Here is a 17,318-nt window from a genome sequence, read left to right on the forward strand (position 1 = left end):
TCATTGGACATTCAAACTCATGTTTTATTGTGAATGTGAGATTGAGCTTAAGAATGAATGCTGTATCAGAACAGAAGAGGAATCGCAATGAGCTTTATTGCCAGGTGTTTACAATATATATATATATATATATATATATATATATATATATATATATATATATATATATATATATATATATATATATATATATATATATATATAAACAATTATGTATGTACAGGTAAAAAAGGTAGGTGTTTAATAAATAATTGTATAATAGTGTGTACTGTCAAGTGTTCATGAAATGGATTTCCTGAGGGTAGAAACTGTTCATGTGTCTGGCCGTTCTGGTGCACAGTGCTCTGTATAGCCTCGACCAGATGGCAACAGTTCAAAGAGGGAGTGTGCTGGATGTGAGTGGTCCAGAGTGATTTTTCTAGCCCTTTTGCTCACTCTGGATGAGTACAGTTCTTAGTAGGGAGGGTTGTACCAGGGATTTGCTCAGCAGTTCGGACTATCCTCTGTAGTCTTCTGAGGTCAGATTTGGTAGCTGAGCTGAACCAGTTACTGAAGTGCAAAGGTAGAACTGTTTCAGCAGCTCCAGATGCAGGTAAATCACACTCGCTCAGTTCAACTCTCTCTCACAATACTCTACAGTGAGCTTTTAATTAAGTAATACAATAAGTTTTTAATGAAGCAGCTCAACATTATTTCGTTACTAGTTCTAAAGTGACGTTTTCAAATTAGTAATGGATCTTGAGCTCAGCTGTTAAAATGTCAAACTGAGAATTTGAATCTGTGGCGGAATGAAGGGTTTTTAAAGACACGCCATTGTTAATCGCTAAATAATTGTAATTTGCACACTGTTGTCAGACTATTACTGATGGCAAGAAAATGTGATGTAATATGAGCAGTACAGCAACTGCGGTACTGTGACATCTGTGTAGCGAATCTCACATATTTTCATTATTTGTGAGAAATGTACCCAAATATGACCTTTTATTCGATTGCATTAACCTGCATTAAATTGAAATGCAGTTGCATGCATTCTGCTGAAAATTGAAAATAAAATAAATCTATCATTCACAACCTTTCAGAAGAGAGATGTTTATTGTGCTTCCGCCCGTGTCCTTCAGCACTGCAGCCCGCTAAAGGTCACGCAGGAGTCATGCCTGGAGACAGCTTAATTGGAAATCAAACACAGACCATGAGAAACGGAGGGAGAAAAAAAGAAGGCAACAGATGTTAGAGGAGGGAAAGGGGACATGAGTCAAAGAAACAGACAGGTATAAGGAAAAAGCACAGAGTGAAAACTCTTAAGAACAATATTGATTTACGGTGAAAAGAAAAATGTGGCCAGCGGTGGGTGTGGTGGCGAGAGAGGGTGATAAATAAAAGATTAAATGTCCTGACATTGGGTTGGACAGAAATCAATGGAAATAATAATGTTACAATGCACATTTTCATTAGTCTGGGGAGAGGCTGAAGGCGGCCCGCATGTCTAATGTATCAGTCAAACATAGCAGGTCTGTGCGTACTCTCTTACTTGTTTTATGAATATAATTTGCGCCACACTTCAGGGAAGATTATATCACAGGGAATGTTTTGAGTTTTTGTTCTGACATACTGTCTCCTTATAAGCCAATGCAATGTAAATAAATAATCATGCATCCTGTTTTAACATTCTGGGCTGGATAATGGGTCAGGACCTCGAACTGTCAGGGGCCTCTAAAGCTGACTTGCAGAGATGAGAATGTGCATTTGTAGTGTACTTCTAATATATATATATATATATATATATAATGGAATGAAAGGCCATGTAATTAAATTAAATCATGCTTAACTGTGTCTTAAGTAATCATTTGCACAGAGATGAACCATTTTGTCATCATCTAGTCACCCTCATGTTGTTTCAAACCTGTAGTAATTTCTTTCTTCTGTTAAACACAAAAGTAGAAATTTTGAAGAATGTTGGTAACCAAAAAGCTGGTAGCCATTTTTTCCATTCAGTCAGTGGCTACCATCAGCTCTTTGGAACAACTTGAAGGTGACTAATTAATGATCCCTTGAAGCACACTTTTAGGTACAACTAGTTGTATATGCAGTGAATAGGTGCCGCCAGAATGAAAGTCTAAACAGCTGATAAAAACCACTCCAGAATCCACAGTCCATCAATTAATGAAGTGAAAAGCTGCGTGTTTGTAGAAAACAAATTCATTTTACCTTTAAACCATTCCAATCTGTTCTGATGAAGAAAAAAGACATCTGCATCTTCGATGTCCTGAGGGTGAGTACATTTTCAGCTAATTTTCATTTCTGAGTGAATTATTCCTTTAAGTGTCCAAAAACATTACATTCAGTTTGCATTCAGTTTGTACAGTCTATTTTGATGTTCAGGGCTGGCACAGTAAGCTTCAGACTGTCAGGGACACCAGAGGCCCTTGGGACATTTATCAGACCACCTGAGTCCTTTGCCCTTTGCTTCATCGAGTGCATAGCATTTAAAACAGCAAGCATAAAACAGAGTGCACAGAGCGCAAGCATAAAACAAGTGCCCCTTACAGTATGAGGGGCAGGCCCACAGGTTTCTCTGCATATGCAGTGCAATCTAATATTCAGGAGCCTCTCGTGACTTCATCTCACCCTTTATACATATATATATATATATATACACACACACACACACACATATTAATGTGCTTCTTCATTTTTGGTCTACATTGTTAAAAGATAATTTTCTTTCTTTAATTATTCCGCTTCATTGTCATTTAATTTGTTTTTAATTGTGAACAAACCACCACTAACTGATGAATCATTCAATTAGTTTCCCTTCAGTCTGTCCTTTGGGACCTATGTTTTACTCCCTAATTGAGTTGGAGAAATCTCACCTCATCCCAGCACGTAAGTGAAGCGAGACTGCTTAAAACCCAATCAATATTTCCCTCTTGCAACGTTCTTTCCTCATCTTTTATTTCCTTCTCATGTTTTCGTTGTTGTATAAAGAAGTCATATAAAGAGAATTTGCGTAGTGGTGCTTTTTGGAGGAAAGAAAAAAAGATTTTTATAGATATATCTCAGCCAGCCTATTATTATACTGAAGAAGTTGTTTCATTCCTTAGTGAATCAACTTTAATTTTTCTTGATTTATTTACACATAGAAATACTTTCAAAAGATATTCCCTTAAGGAGACAATTAGGACTGAAGTGAAGTTGTCTAGATGAAATCTGTATTGAAAAATAGTCTGTTTGTACCCAGTGACACTGATTGTTATTCAACATTCAGCCTTAGCTTGTTAAAGTAACCACTGATGCAATATTAACATGGTTATCCAATTAATTAACATGATATGGTCTAGATACAGAGAGCAACTCATATTTACAAATGCTATTCCCATGATACAATGCAAGAAATGATCTTAATCCTTGATCTCTGTAATGGTATGTTAACAGAGCACATTTAATTTTGCTTTAGGCAAGATATGGCACATAAAGATGTGGTGTGGTGAATCAAAAGTGCATTTATATTTAGTAAACACAGGGGAGTGGTTAGTGTAGAAACCTTGAAATGCCTCCTAGCGCTTACTCTGCCTGGACTGATGTGATTATAGTAGCTTTGAGCTTTGCTCAGCACCAGTGGTTAATATTTCAGAATCTGCTGAATCCTACATAGCAGGAATTTAAATTCACTTTCCTGAGAAAACAACAACAACAAAAAAAAAAACATTAGTGGTGTTCATTTACACATGAACTAAAATCTGATTTTGCCATAATACTGTCTTGCATTTTATGAATGTTTCTGAACTCATTGTCCTACAGAGGATGCAGGTTTGTGTGTGTGTGTGTGTGTGTTTGTTTGTGTGTGTAATAAGTGTGACTCGGTAATATGTCTCATTCATATTCTTTCATTTTAAAAGATTATGATAATAACCAGTCAAAATTAGCATAGAGGTACATCTCGGTGCAATTTAAATATGTAGATTGTGATGGAATTACTGCCGTCTCTTGGTATGAAGAAGATGTGTAGTCTTGCTGTGTCTGATGAACAAACTATTATTTCTCAAATCCACAAAAAGATTGACCTGCTGTGATTGCACTTTTGGAACAAACACTGCAATACTGTTAATTTAACCTCAGTTGCTAATGCCAAAATTATAGTAATATACTAATTGCAATAAATAACATTTAGCATTCACTTTTAATCTATTTATAACTTTATTGTGCATACTACAGTGTTGTTTTAATGGAGATCGATCTTAAGACCACTGAACAAAAATATAAATTCAACACTTTTGTTTTGGCCCCCATTTTTCATGAGCTGAACTCAAAGATCTAAGACTTTTTCTATGTACACAAAAGGCCTATTTCTCTATTGTTCACAAATCTGTCTGAATTTGTATTAGTGAGCACTTTTTCTTTGCCGAAATAATCCATGGAGGGTGGAGGTGGAGTGGAGGTCGGTGGGGTTGATGGTCATGGACGAATGGCACAACGATAGGCCTCAGGATCTCGTCACAGTTCGTTGTCCATAACATACGCATGCCCATACCATAACCCCACCACCACCATGGGCCACTCGATCCACAACGTTGACATCAGCAAACCGCTAACCCACACGATGCCATACACACTGTCTGCCATCTGCCCTGTACAGTGAAAACCGGGATTCATCCATGAAGAAAACAGCTCTCCAAAATGCCAGATGCCATAGAATGTGAGCATTTTGCCCACTCAAGTCAGTTACAACAACGAACTGCAAAACAGGTCAAGACCCGATGAGGATGACGAACATGCAGATGAGCTTCCCTGAGATGGTTTCTAACAGTTTGTGTAGAAATTCTTTGGTTATGCAAACCGATTGCTGCAGCAGCTGTCCGGGTTGCTGGTCTCAGATGATCTTGGGGGTTAAGATGCTGGATGTGGAGGTCCTGGGCTGGTGGTCTGCGGTTGTGAGGCCGGTTGGATTTCCTGCCAAATTCTCTGAAACGCCTTTGGAGACGGCTTATGGTAGGGCAATAAGGCAGGGCTATTCAGATCTTGCCCTGGAGGGCCAATGCGGTGCAGAGTTTGGCTCCAACCCTGATCAAAGTCACCTGCCTGTGATTTTCTAATGATCCCAAAGACATTGATTAGCATGCTCAGGTGTGTTTGACTAGGGTTAGAGCCAAACTCTGCACCGCATTGGCCCTCCAGGGCAAGGTCTGAATAGCCCTACAATAAGGCAATAATCATGCTGTCTAATCAGCATCTTGATATGCCACACCTGTGAGGTGGGTGGATTATCTCGGCAAAGGAGAAGTGCTCACTAACACAGATTTAGACAGCTTTGTGAACATTATTTGAGAGAAATAGTTCTTCTGTGTACATAGAAAAAGTCTTAGATCTTTGAGTTCAGTTCAAAAGCTCACTGTAGAGTACTGTGAGAGAGAGTTGAACTGAGCGAGTGTGATTTACCTGCATCTGGAGCTGCTGAAACAGTTCTACCTTTGCACTTCAGTAACTGGTTCAGCTCAGCTACCAAATCTGACCTCAGAAGACTACAGAGGATAGTCAGTACTGCTGAGCAGATCCCTGGTACAACCCTCCCTACTAAGAGTTGTACTCATCCAGAGTGAGAAAAAGGGTTAGCAAAATCTCTCTGGACCCCTCACATCCAGCACACTGCCTCTTTGAAATTAAATAAAAACAGTTGTTTTTATGTTTGAATTTGTAATAATAATAATAATTTGGCGCAAATTCACTCTCTGACAGCAATTAGTGCATATGAACCTGAACCAGGAATATTTGATTTCATTTTTGTCAAAATTGAGTTATTCAAATATTCTTATTCTGTGACAATTTATTTACATTATGTGATGTTTTATTTTAAGTTATGTACATTTTGGGATTTTCTATTGACAAAAGAAAAAATGTTCTATCCACAGAAGTCTATGGAACACAAAAACCTTAAAGCTCAATATCTCAAAACGACTCAGAACGCAGATAGAACCTTATAATTCCAAGGGGACGATATGACTATATTATAGATCAGTGGTCATAATATATTGTTTCCTTGGTTACCGCTATAAACAAAGCAGAGCTGCACTTTATATGAAGGTAGGAGGAGATGAAAATGCCATTGCAAGCAAACTTTTCTCAAGACAGTTCTCTTCAGTGATACGTTAACATAACCACCAATTCAATATTTATATTTTCTTCCTATATTTCGACCATAGTGAACACAGTGGGCTATTGTTCTCTTCCTGCTAACAGTATTTTCTGCTCTTTGCGCTAGTCAGCATCTCTGCCCTCTTAACGTCCTGTTGAAAGACTCAGGCGTGATGTATTTTTCTTTATCACTGCCCCAGTAGATCCAGAAGATAACAGAAAAAATACTATAAATATGTAATGCATTTTTGTTCTTATTTTCGGGTCTACTAGTGATAAAGATGTACCAGTTGCTAATAAATTGAAAAATTGAATGAACATGGTATGCACGGTGCACATGCGCACTGCACAGGAAACGCTTCCAAACAAAGAGGAAGCGCTCCTGTGATTTAAAGGGGAACGCACACAATCCAGAAATCATGTCTTGTTTCGTTGCTAACACATTAGTAAATTATTTTTACAATTAAAATCGTTACGCAAGGAGCCTGGGATCGTCTTACACCGAAAACTGAGGTAAAATGTGATTGCGATTGGTTTCTTCATAGCCTTTCACAGTTAACGTTAGCTGGTCTTATGGCTGCTGCTGCATTGTTCGGCTAAGAGTAGCATGTGAGCTAATTCCACGTTGATCAACAAAGCGCAACGTAAACAGAATCACTAAAATAGAATTGTAAGTGACATCTTTGTCAGTATCAAATGACAATTTCGGTTACAGTTACATGCTGTTTGAAATGGACGTTTCTACTACTTGTTTTATACTAAAGTTAACTGAAGTTGCTGCAATGTATTGTGCTGGACTGCAGGTGTTTTATTCTATAACTGACTGTTACACGTGTGCATACATAGACATTCATAAATGTAACTGCACTAGTAGTGAAAATGTAGAATCAGGCCGATTATTGAGAGTAATGGAAGTTATTTTAATAAAATTGCCTGAAGTATTGATTTGAATGTATACCATTAACGTTACACGTATACCTCTGCATATTATAATTCTGTTTAGGCAGTTGTGTTCAACTTTTCTCTGCCATCTAAGAATGTTTCAAGTTGGATGTTGTTTTCTTTAAGTTTCTTTCTTAAAATGTTATTGCTTAATGAAAATAAATGTTATTTCAGTTTAGCTGCCACCTATCCTTGCAATGCTAAGCTTATAATTTCCACACAATACAAGTTTAAACACGAGCATTTTCTATTTTCTTGCAGAAATCGCTTCTGCTGTGTAAGATGGAAACACTGGTTTACTGAACTTTATGCCCAGTTTTTGGCTTTGCAGGGCAGTGAGGACACTCAGCAAATCATCTTTGCCAAACCTTTGTAGGGAAACTTCATTTAGAGGAACACTAAATCAACCATCTCTCCAGTGCTGGAGGACTCTTATATTTTCACGGGGCTTTGCATCTATCCCCAGTGGCATCTTTTTCTGTGTGCCACAAATTCACCAGTTTAGTCTCCGCTCCATCTCTTATTTCAACGTTTCTAGGCCTGAGTTGCAAAGTGGACGTCCAGTCATGGCAGAGCAGAGATACTGTGTGGAATATGCCAAACGTGGCACGGCTGGCTGCAAGAAATGCAAAGACAAGATCATGAAGGGTCTGGTCCGGATTGGCAAGATAGTGCCCAACCCCTTCAGTGAGTCTGCAGGAGAAATGAAGGAGTGGTACCACGTGAAGTGCATCTTTGAGAAGCTTGAGAGAGCACGTGCCACCACGAAGAAAATCGAAGACATCACCGAGCTGGAGGGATGGGAGGAACTTCAGGATGAGGATAAAGAACTAATCAATAAACATGTTTCAGGTATCCAGCCATTGTTACCCCATGCTTTACTCTCCTTGTTTAGTTTGCATGATCAGTTGTAACTGTAAACTTGACATATGCTGAGCAGTCTCTCTTCTCTTCTCTTCTCTTCTCTTCTCTTCTCTTCTCTTCTCTTCTCTTCTCTTCTCTTCTCTTCTCTTCTCTTCTCTTCTCTTCTCTTCTCTTCTCTGACAGAGCTGGCAGCCAAAGCCAATGCAAGCCCAAAGAAGAAAGTGCAAGCAAAGTTAAATAACAGTGGGCAGCTGTCAGCGCCGCTAGCTGATCCAGCAGTCAATGCTCCTCGCAAGTTTTCCGGCTTTACAGGTACAACACTAAGAGAGTTGCACAGTTTTTTTTTTATTTATTTGCTGATATTTTTTGTTGCTTTTTGTAATTAAACTATTTTCTGTTGTAATATATTTTAAATTGTAATTTATTACTGTGATTGCAAATCTCCAGCAGCAAGTTTTCAGATCCTTCAGAAATCATTCTAATATGCTGATTTGCTGGACAGGAAAAATATCTTCTTTTTTTTTTCTTTCTTGTAATCGATGTTAAAAAGAGTTGGCTGCTTAATATTTGAAATAGATATATATATTTTTTCTAATAAAGTCTTTACTGTCACCTTTGATTAATTTAAAGCATCTTTACTTGATAAAAATATTTATTGGCAATGTATCTTGGTTGTTATAGAGACCATAGAGATTTAAATATAATATTCTTTGTCCAAAATTAACTTTTACCAGCTATAAATATTACAGAAAATTAATTATATTACTGTATTCCTGCAATATTGTATTTTTGTGCTGTATCATTTAAATACATTTTCATCTCTTTATATTGTTTTTCTGAATATTTAATATTATTTTTCTTTATTTTTAGGAATAAAAGGTTATATATATATACAAATTCTTTGTAGTCACTTAGTACTGTATATGGAGACAGAGGAAAAATAGATTTTGTTTTCTTTTAAATAATCATTTTTATCAGGCCCCCTATGCTTAGGTTCAGTAGTTTCCCTTTTTTTCTGCAACAAAGTTTATTAGTCAGTTATTAAATGGCTTATTTTCAAAAATGTCCAGCGTTATTTTCATAGGAGCCTGATAAAAATGCTCATTTAAAAGAAAAATCTCAGACGGACGGACAGGAGGTTTTTGCATCTAAAGTTTTCATATAGACCGTTAGTGTATCGAAGATATTATCAAGATTATTTTGGTCAGCTCTGATATAGATGTATAATCTATCATGTAATACTATCATGCTCTACCAACTTTATACAAAGTTTATCGTGTGTCCACAGCTACCAAGGCCGGTTCCTCTTCCTCCAGTCCTGGACCATCTCCAGCCAAACCCACTCAGGGGAGCGCTTTATCAGCTCAGCTGTGTGATCCCAACCATAAAGACTGCTTACTGCGGGAGTTCCGCAAACTGTGTGCCTTAGTCGCAGAGAAGTCGGGCTATAACGCCAAGACCGAGATCATCAGAGACTTCTTAACGAAAGGCTCTGGTGGAGGTGAGCACTGAAAATATGGCCCAACATGAACACGTATAGCTTAAAAAGTGTTTTCAAAAGCACCTTTTTTTTTTGTTCCCTTTAATATGCCTCTCACATCTCTACAGACAAATTCCGAGGAGATTTGTACCTGACAGTGAAGCTTCTCCTCCCTGGAGTGGTTAAGAATGTGTACAACCTCAATGACAAACAAATAGTCAAGCTTTTCAGCCGCATATTGAATTGCAGTCAGGATGAGATGGTGCAAGACTTGGAACAGGTTTGTCACATCTGTCACACTTTTTTTCAGAAGTCAGTTCTTTTGGGAAATATTTGACCTTTTTCTTTACTGACCTTTATCGGTTTCATATAGGGTGATGTTTCAGAGACGGTGCGGATGTTTTTTGAGGACAGCAAGTCTTTCCCTCCAGCAGCCAAGAGTCTTCTAACGATTCAGGAGGTTGATGCTTCACTGAATCGTCTGTCCCAACTCACAAAGGAGGATGATCAGCAGGCAGAGCTGCAGGATATTGCTAAAAAGTCAGGAATAAGTCATTTTTAGAATTTGATAATTTAAAATTCTTATTACAAATGTTTGAATTTTTTAGAATGTTCACTTAAAAGGTCTATCTTGATTCCCAGATGCACCGGAAATGATCTGAAGTGTTACATTCGTTTGGTCAAACATGATCTGAAAATCAACTCTGGGGCTAAGCATGTGTAAGTGTGGCTAGCAAATTGTAGCTGATGGCACTGTGTTTATTCTGTCTTATGTCCATGTGAATTTTCGCTCATCAGTTTGGATGCTGTGGACCCCAACGCCCACGATGCCTTCAAGGCCTCTCGTAACCTGAGTGACGTAATTGACCGGGTGCTACGGAACCAGCAGGATGCTTCTAATGGGACAGGGCCCAGAAAGATCCTAAGTGTGGAGGCGTCTCTGATGACCCCCGTACAGCCAATGCTGGTCTGAATCACAGATAATTGAATAAGTTCACCAAAAAAAAAAAAACAATTCTGTCATTTACTCATCCTCACGTTGCACCAAAACTGTGGGAATTACTTTCTTCTGTGGAATATAAGAGGATTTTTTTGATCTATATCCTTTGAGGTTCCACAGTAGAAGGTCACACAGGTTTGGAATGGAATTTAGAATGAAAATGTTTGGATGATCTGTCTGTTTAATTCAGTATTCTTCAATTACAATATGCTCATATCTGCTGCTTGTTTTTATTCTTCTAGGCAGAAGCATGTAAGTCTATCGAGTATGCCATGAAGAAATGTCCTAATGGGATGTATTCTGAGATCAAGTATGATGGTGAGCGTGTGCAGGTCCACAAGAACGGCAGTCACTTCAGTTACTTCAGTCGAAGTCTCAAACCAGTTCTCCCACACAAGGTCAGGACCTCTAGTCTGGGAGCTCTTAAAATCAAATGTGATGGATGTTTGTATACATGTTTAAAACCATTCAAATCCGTTTGAAAGAGTTTGCTTTTCTCCCACAGGTTGCCCATTTTAAAGATTTCATACCACTAGCATTTCCTGGTGGCCATAGTATGATCCTTGATGCTGAAGTTCTTCTTATTGATACAAAGACTAGCAAACCACTGCCTTTTGGGACTCTTGGGGTACACAAGGTAAACCAGAAAGCAACGTGTTTTGGTGTTCTCTAAAGCATTAGTTAAACCTAAAATGGCATTTTCCTATTTCTTTTCTCATGTAACTTGACTTTCAGTGGTCTGAATGGACACTGTATAAAAAAAATAAAAATAAAAGGAAAAGAAAAAAAGGCATCATAAAATGTATCCACGTAAACTCGTGCACTACTCCAGTCTCTTATGCTCACCCAGGCTGGATGTATTTGAGTATAAATCAAGTAAAACACTAATATTGTCAAATATTATTACTTCTTATATATATATATATATATATATATATATATATATATATATATATTTAAATCTAACAAACATTATCAATATTTAATTTTATATCAATACATTTGTTCAGGAATAGAGCGTTCGAAGTGTCTGGTCCTACTCTCTGGAACAACTTACTATCTCACATTAGAATGGCCTCCACTTTACCTGTTTTTAAATCTTGTCTAAAAACTAATTTTTTCACTTTGCCGTTTTATAATTGATTTAGCTATAGTCATGTTATGTGTATTTGACATTATGCTAATAATTTTTTACTTATTGTATTTGTGCTATTGACTGTATACAGCACTTTGGCCGGCTTTTAGCTGTTTTTAAATGTGCTTTATAAATAAACTTGAACTGGTACTTTTGATAAGTTAAATGTATGCTTGCTGAATAAAAGTATTCATTTCTGTTTATAGAAAGCCGCTTTCCAGGATGCTCAAGTGGGTCTGTTTGTGTTCGACTGCATTTATTTCAATGGTGTCAGTCTCATGGACAAGTGAGTCAAGCTAAAGGAATGCATTTTGCATTTATCTGCAAGATATTGCAGGTTTTAGAAAAAGGTTTTCATGGTAAGCCTCGAAAGATGTTGATGTGGTGATGTTTTTCAGGCCTCTCTGTGAGAGAAGAAAGCTTCTCCATGACAATATGGTGGAAGTTCCTAACAGGATTCTCTTCTCAGAAATGAAGCATGTCACGGTTTGTTTTTCTTTCTCTACTCATCATGCATGTGTTCTCGAGGTTCAAGAATGCTTACAAATGTGTAGGCAGGTTATTAGAAGACTTCAGGGTGGATGATTTTATTAAGCTAATCACATTGTGTCCCAACAGAGAGCTGCTGATCTGGCAGAAATGATCACACGTGTCATCAGAGAAGGACTTGAGGGTTTGGTTCTGAAGGATATCAAGGTATAGCCTGAGTATGATCTGACTGTGATGATGATAAACTGGCCAGCCAATAATATGTGCACTACTGGTTACATGAGTCACTGCTGTTACATAAACCTATAATTTGGTGGCATTCTTAAGCAGTTTTCCTAAGCAACAGTGAATAGCAGAGAAATAAACTGGAACCCACTCTTTTTATACACACTGGTCGGAACACACAAGTTGCATAAAAACTTTGACCTAATTTGTAAAAATATTAAGTAGTACAATACACCTATGTTAATGGCTGCCAAAAACAGAAGCATTCTGACAGCTTACGGCTTTCAAAATGAAAAAGTGCAGTGCATTTATGTTTGTTCGGGTGCCTTCATGGTTTGGTTGCTGTTTCAGGGGAATTATGAACCAGGAAAACGTCACTGGTTGAAGGTGAAAAAGGACTATCTGAATGAAGGAGCAATGGCGGACACCGCTGACCTTGTGGTGCTTGGTGCTTTCTATGGCAAAGGCTCAAATGGTCAGAATCGGCAGTCCAATCCAAATGGTTTTACACAATAACTGAACTTCAGAGTTGCTAGAAAGAAATATTATCTGTTTCTTTGTGCCAGGTGGAATTATGTCCAGTTTCCTTATGGGATGCTATGACCCAGAATCAAAGAAGTGGTGCACTGTGACCAAGTGTTCAGGAGGCTATGACGATGCCACCTTAGCCAGACTGCAGAAGGAGTTGGACGTCATCAAAATTGGCAAGGTAAATCTCATGATTTAATCCATGTGCCTCCATTTCCGTATCAGATTTATGAAAGATTTAGCTCATACATTTCCTATCTATCTTGCTTCCACAGGATCCAAGCAAGATCCCAGGATGGTTGAAGATCGTCAAGAACTATTACCCAGATTTCATTATCCGAAATCCAGAAGTAAGACTCTTCCTAATACGACCGAAGGGATGTTTAATGTTTATGTGCTTGTAATGTGAAATGAGCTTTGATGAGACTGTTAAAAGCCTGGTTACAGTTGAGTATGTGATCGCAAAATGGCAATGAAGGAACTTTATTGGCTTGTTATCTCTTTAACTCAGAAGAATGTGTTAAATAGACTGTACAACAATTAAAGTTTTAAGATGTTTGTACTGAATTGAAACTGTAGTAGTTTGTGTTGTGTATTGGACTATCAGGAATAATATCTTGTATGTCAATGTTTTCAGAAAGCACCAGTGTGGGAAATAACAGGAGCTGAGTTTTCCAAATCAGAAATGCACACTGCAGATGGCATATCCATCCGCTTCCCACGATGCACTCGAATGCGAGACGACAAAGACTGGAAGACCGCCACTAACCTTCAGCAGCTCAAGGTACCCTTTATTGGAAAATATTTGCATATTCGAATGCATTTTACATAGAGATGCAACCAGGAACTGTAGGATATGCCATCAAGCATCTGAAAGATAATGTTGCACAGGGTTTCTCACAGACTTGCACTCTATTTGTGGTAGCATATATATGAAAATTCATTGTTTTGCCAGGAAGTGCTTTTAGAGTGGGAGAGATTGGTAATGGCTGTACACAAAGCAGCACTTCGCTCCCAAACGCTACTTTATCAGACATTACATGCAAGAAGAAATGACAATGACACCCAAAATGTTCTGAAGACAGATGGTTTCCTTCTAAAATAGTGATATTAAAACACCTATTATAAAAATTTAACATTAACATTTTTGATTTTGAAATGTGCAGTGTTCACGTGTATTCAAGTCAAAGCCTTTTGGAAAATCTATTTTTGCTTATCAGTTTTGATATTGAAGAGGCCCGTCACAAATAAATCAATGTATGGGAAACCCTGGTTACATGTATTTTCATAGAATGTTCAAAATCAAAATCAAATAAGTGGACATGAACTAAAAAAATGTATGCCAATGATGTATGCCAAACTTCTCCATTCATTTAGTCTGCTTAAACTCCACCCATCTACAACTGACTACAAGCTCGCAATGCCAAAATATCAAAATCCAGTCCACATTTGATGGGTACAACCCATCCCCATCCATTTTTTTTTTGTCACACTTGGATATAAGTTACTAATATATGAAGGAATTGCGACTTTTAAATAAATTCTTTCTTATATATATATATATATATATATATATATATATATATATATATATATATATATATATAAACAATTTTTTCCCCCTGCAAACTATTAGGCTGGTGTGTAAATCAAATATTGGAATGTTTTTTTTTTTTTTTTTTACTAATATCATTTATTTATTTATTTATTTTTTTGCAGGAGCTATATCGTATTTCAAAGGAGAACTGTGATTTTGAGGTGACCGCTGGTCCATCCAAAACTAGCCAAAATGACAAGAGCTCCTCCTCAGGAGGTGAGAGTGGAGGAAGCTCTCTCTCTGCATCTCATGGAGCTTCTACAGCTAACAAGACCAGTAAGTGTTCACCATGAACAGATCCTGTTTGGTCTGCAATTGTCAAGTGTGACATCTGCATCTTAAGTCATTCTACATTCTATAATTGTTCCAACTGTTCAGAAAACGGTCATACTCCCAAAGCAAAGGCAGTGAAAACAGAAGCATCTTCTCCAGCAGTTAAGAGAAAACTACCCGCAGAGAAACAAGATGCCAAGAAGGTTTGTTATCTGACGAACCCATATATGCTAAACAGTACTATTCAAAAGTTTAAGATGTTTTTTTTTTAAGTATCTTATAATCGCCAAGGCTGCATTTATTTGATCAAAATGCAGTAAAACTCTAATCTTGTCAGATATTATTACAATTTATTTAAATTAACAGTTTTAATATATTTTAAAATGTAATTTATTCCTATGATGGTAAAGTTGATTTTCAGCAGCCATTACTCCAGGCTTCAGTGTCACATGATCCTTCAGAAATCATTCTGTCATTCTGATTTGGTGCTCAAGAAACATTTACTATTATTATCAACTTTGAAAACGGTTATGCTGCTTGCTTACTGGCCTAAACTTAACTTAAGTTACCCCAAACTTTGAAAGGGCAGCATATTTTCTTTGAACACCGGTTTAGTCTGTCATGCCATGTCATGGTTCATTTATCCGTTTTTAGATCATCTCTCCACTCAAACCCTGTGATCTTGTTCTATTTCAGATAAAAACAGAACCTGTTCACAGCAATGGACAAAGCAAGCTGAAGACAGTTCAAACAACAGACCCAAAAAATGAAAAGGTTTTTTTTGTTTGGTTTTTATACTCCCTTTGGTTTCTTTTTGTACTTAGGGCACCTATTATGCCCCTTTTTACAAGATGTAAATTTAAGTCTCAGGTGTTCCCAGAATGTGTATGTGTGAAGTTACAGCTCAAAATAATCTACAATCACTTAATATATAATTTTGAAAAAGGCTATTTTGAGTGGAGGCAGAAACCAGCTGTCTCTTTGAATGCAAATGAGCTGCTGCTCCCTGCCCCCTTTTCCTTAATAGAGCTGTGCCTTTACAACTCATACCTCAGATACATTGTTAAAAAAACATGTTTTTATCAAATCCTATAATACTGAAATGGTGTTTTAAAGCCATATCAGTTTAAACTTTAGACTGAGAACTGAGTATACGATTTTCTGGGCGCACACATCCAAAGCATGCGCACAGAAAGCTGTCGTCACACGGCAGTTCTCTTTCATGTCTTATTGCACTGAAACTGTCAAATACACACAAGTTTGTTAAAGGGATCATCGGATGCAAAATTCACTTAAAAGCACACGTTACAAAACTGTCGGCTATGTCTGTGACTGTAAACAGCTAGGATAGAAATAGCATGTTTATATTAGATCTGTGTAATGTTAGTGTGTTGAAAACCTGTGACTTAACTTTTATCCAAAGATCTTCTGTATTTTATATAACTGTTTTTACCTATGCAGTGAAAGTTAGTGGCCAAACATCACTGGACCCCACTGACTTAATAGTTTATAAAAAAAAAAAAACCTTTTTACAAGCTAAAGGGTGTAATTTTGCCGTTACAATACTTCATCACCACTAAAGCCCTTGTCTTCTTCTTGCAGACACTACTGGACATTTTCACAGGCGTGAAGCTCTACCTCCCAGAGTCAATGCAGGACTTTGAGAAGCTTCGGCGCTACTTCCTAGCGTACGATGGAGATTTGGTGCCAGAGTATGACTCTGCTTCAGCCACACATACACTGGGAGAGCCAGAGGACGACTGTTCAGCCCAGAGGGTCACCTCCAACTGGATCTGGGAATGCATCCGAAAGAGGAGGGTGGTTCCTCCCTGCTGAATGAGGTAGAGACTGTTGGAAGGACGCTACCACAAAGCTCAGGCATTTTGTCCTATAATGACATTGTTCATTAGAGAACCGCAAACCAGCTTCATCAGACCCACAGCTCCAGCAATAACGACCTGAATGAAGTTTTTCTAACTGGTGTCTCAATTTAATATTTTTGTTAGCTTTACCACATTGTGGTATTACACACATTGTACTAGAAAGCTGTCCGTTTTCAATTTTGTTGGTTTTGACATTATTTCTCATTATGAATTCCTATATTTATCATTTTTAAACCTTGGTGTCACTGGCCAATGCTGCCACTCATATTATAAGCTTATTCTTCAGAGGTCGATAACTAATGATTTTGATGACTTCATGATGAGGTGTCATTTATCTGTTTTGAAAGGGATGTTTGTATGGAGTATGCTCTTGGGCACAGGATGAGTAATCAACAATACAATAGTAACAGCCATAAGGCATGATTGTGGAATGAATAATTGTGTAGAGTAAATTGGGTAAGAGCCCTCTAGCTTAGTAATGGTAGTTGTGTAGAATTTCAACATTCTAATTAAAACAAGCCTTTTATGCACAAAGAAATTGATTTGTACCTGAAGTGTGAGCACACAACAGGGAACAGCAGTTCTGTTCTCCAACATGAGTGATTGTATGAGTGTCTTTTTATGAGTCTCTTGTCTAATCAGTTATTTTTGGAGTTATACTGACACACAGAGGTGAGTTGCAGAATTAATGCAAAAATGGATTTAGTTTTTCCATTGAAAATGGTCACTAATGTGCAGTTTTACTGGTGGTACTGAGGACAATGAATCTGTTTTTT

General features: G+C 37.5%; 1 protein-coding gene across 3 annotated transcripts; it reads left to right on the forward strand.

Annotated features, from left to right (window-relative positions):
• Positions 1-6,483: 6,483 nt before the first annotated feature.
• Positions 6,484-17,080, forward strand: LOC127957260 (DNA ligase 3). 3 transcript variants are annotated; one of them, XM_052555716.1, is made up of 21 exons: positions 6,484-6,639; positions 7,330-7,920; positions 8,116-8,244; positions 9,221-9,433; positions 9,541-9,692; positions 9,786-9,952; positions 10,055-10,132; positions 10,211-10,379; positions 10,655-10,810; positions 10,918-11,049; positions 11,754-11,833; positions 11,946-12,033; positions 12,166-12,243; positions 12,613-12,736; positions 12,828-12,970; positions 13,065-13,139; positions 13,427-13,573; positions 14,509-14,662; positions 14,765-14,862; positions 15,356-15,433; positions 16,262-17,080. In XM_052555716.1, the coding sequence occupies exons 2-21, from the start codon at positions 7,377-7,379 to the stop codon at positions 16,493-16,495; spliced, it is 3,039 nt and encodes a 1,012-aa protein (XP_052411676.1). In that variant the 5' UTR covers positions 6,484-6,639; positions 7,330-7,376; the 3' UTR covers positions 16,496-17,080. The 3 variants fall into 3 exon arrangements, with proteins under 3 accessions (XP_052411676.1, XP_052411678.1, XP_052411677.1); XM_052555718.1 differs by having other exon boundaries at positions 6,487-6,639; positions 7,607-7,920; XM_052555717.1 differs by lacking the exon at positions 6,484-6,639 and adding an exon at positions 6,657-6,796.
• Positions 17,081-17,318: the final 238 nt, after the last annotated feature.

This window comes from Carassius gibelio, chromosome B5 (genome assembly GCF_023724105.1).
Source record: "Carassius gibelio isolate Cgi1373 ecotype wild population from Czech Republic chromosome B5, carGib1.2-hapl.c, whole genome shotgun sequence".
Lineage (NCBI taxonomy): Eukaryota > Metazoa > Chordata > Actinopteri > Cypriniformes > Cyprinidae > Carassius > Carassius gibelio.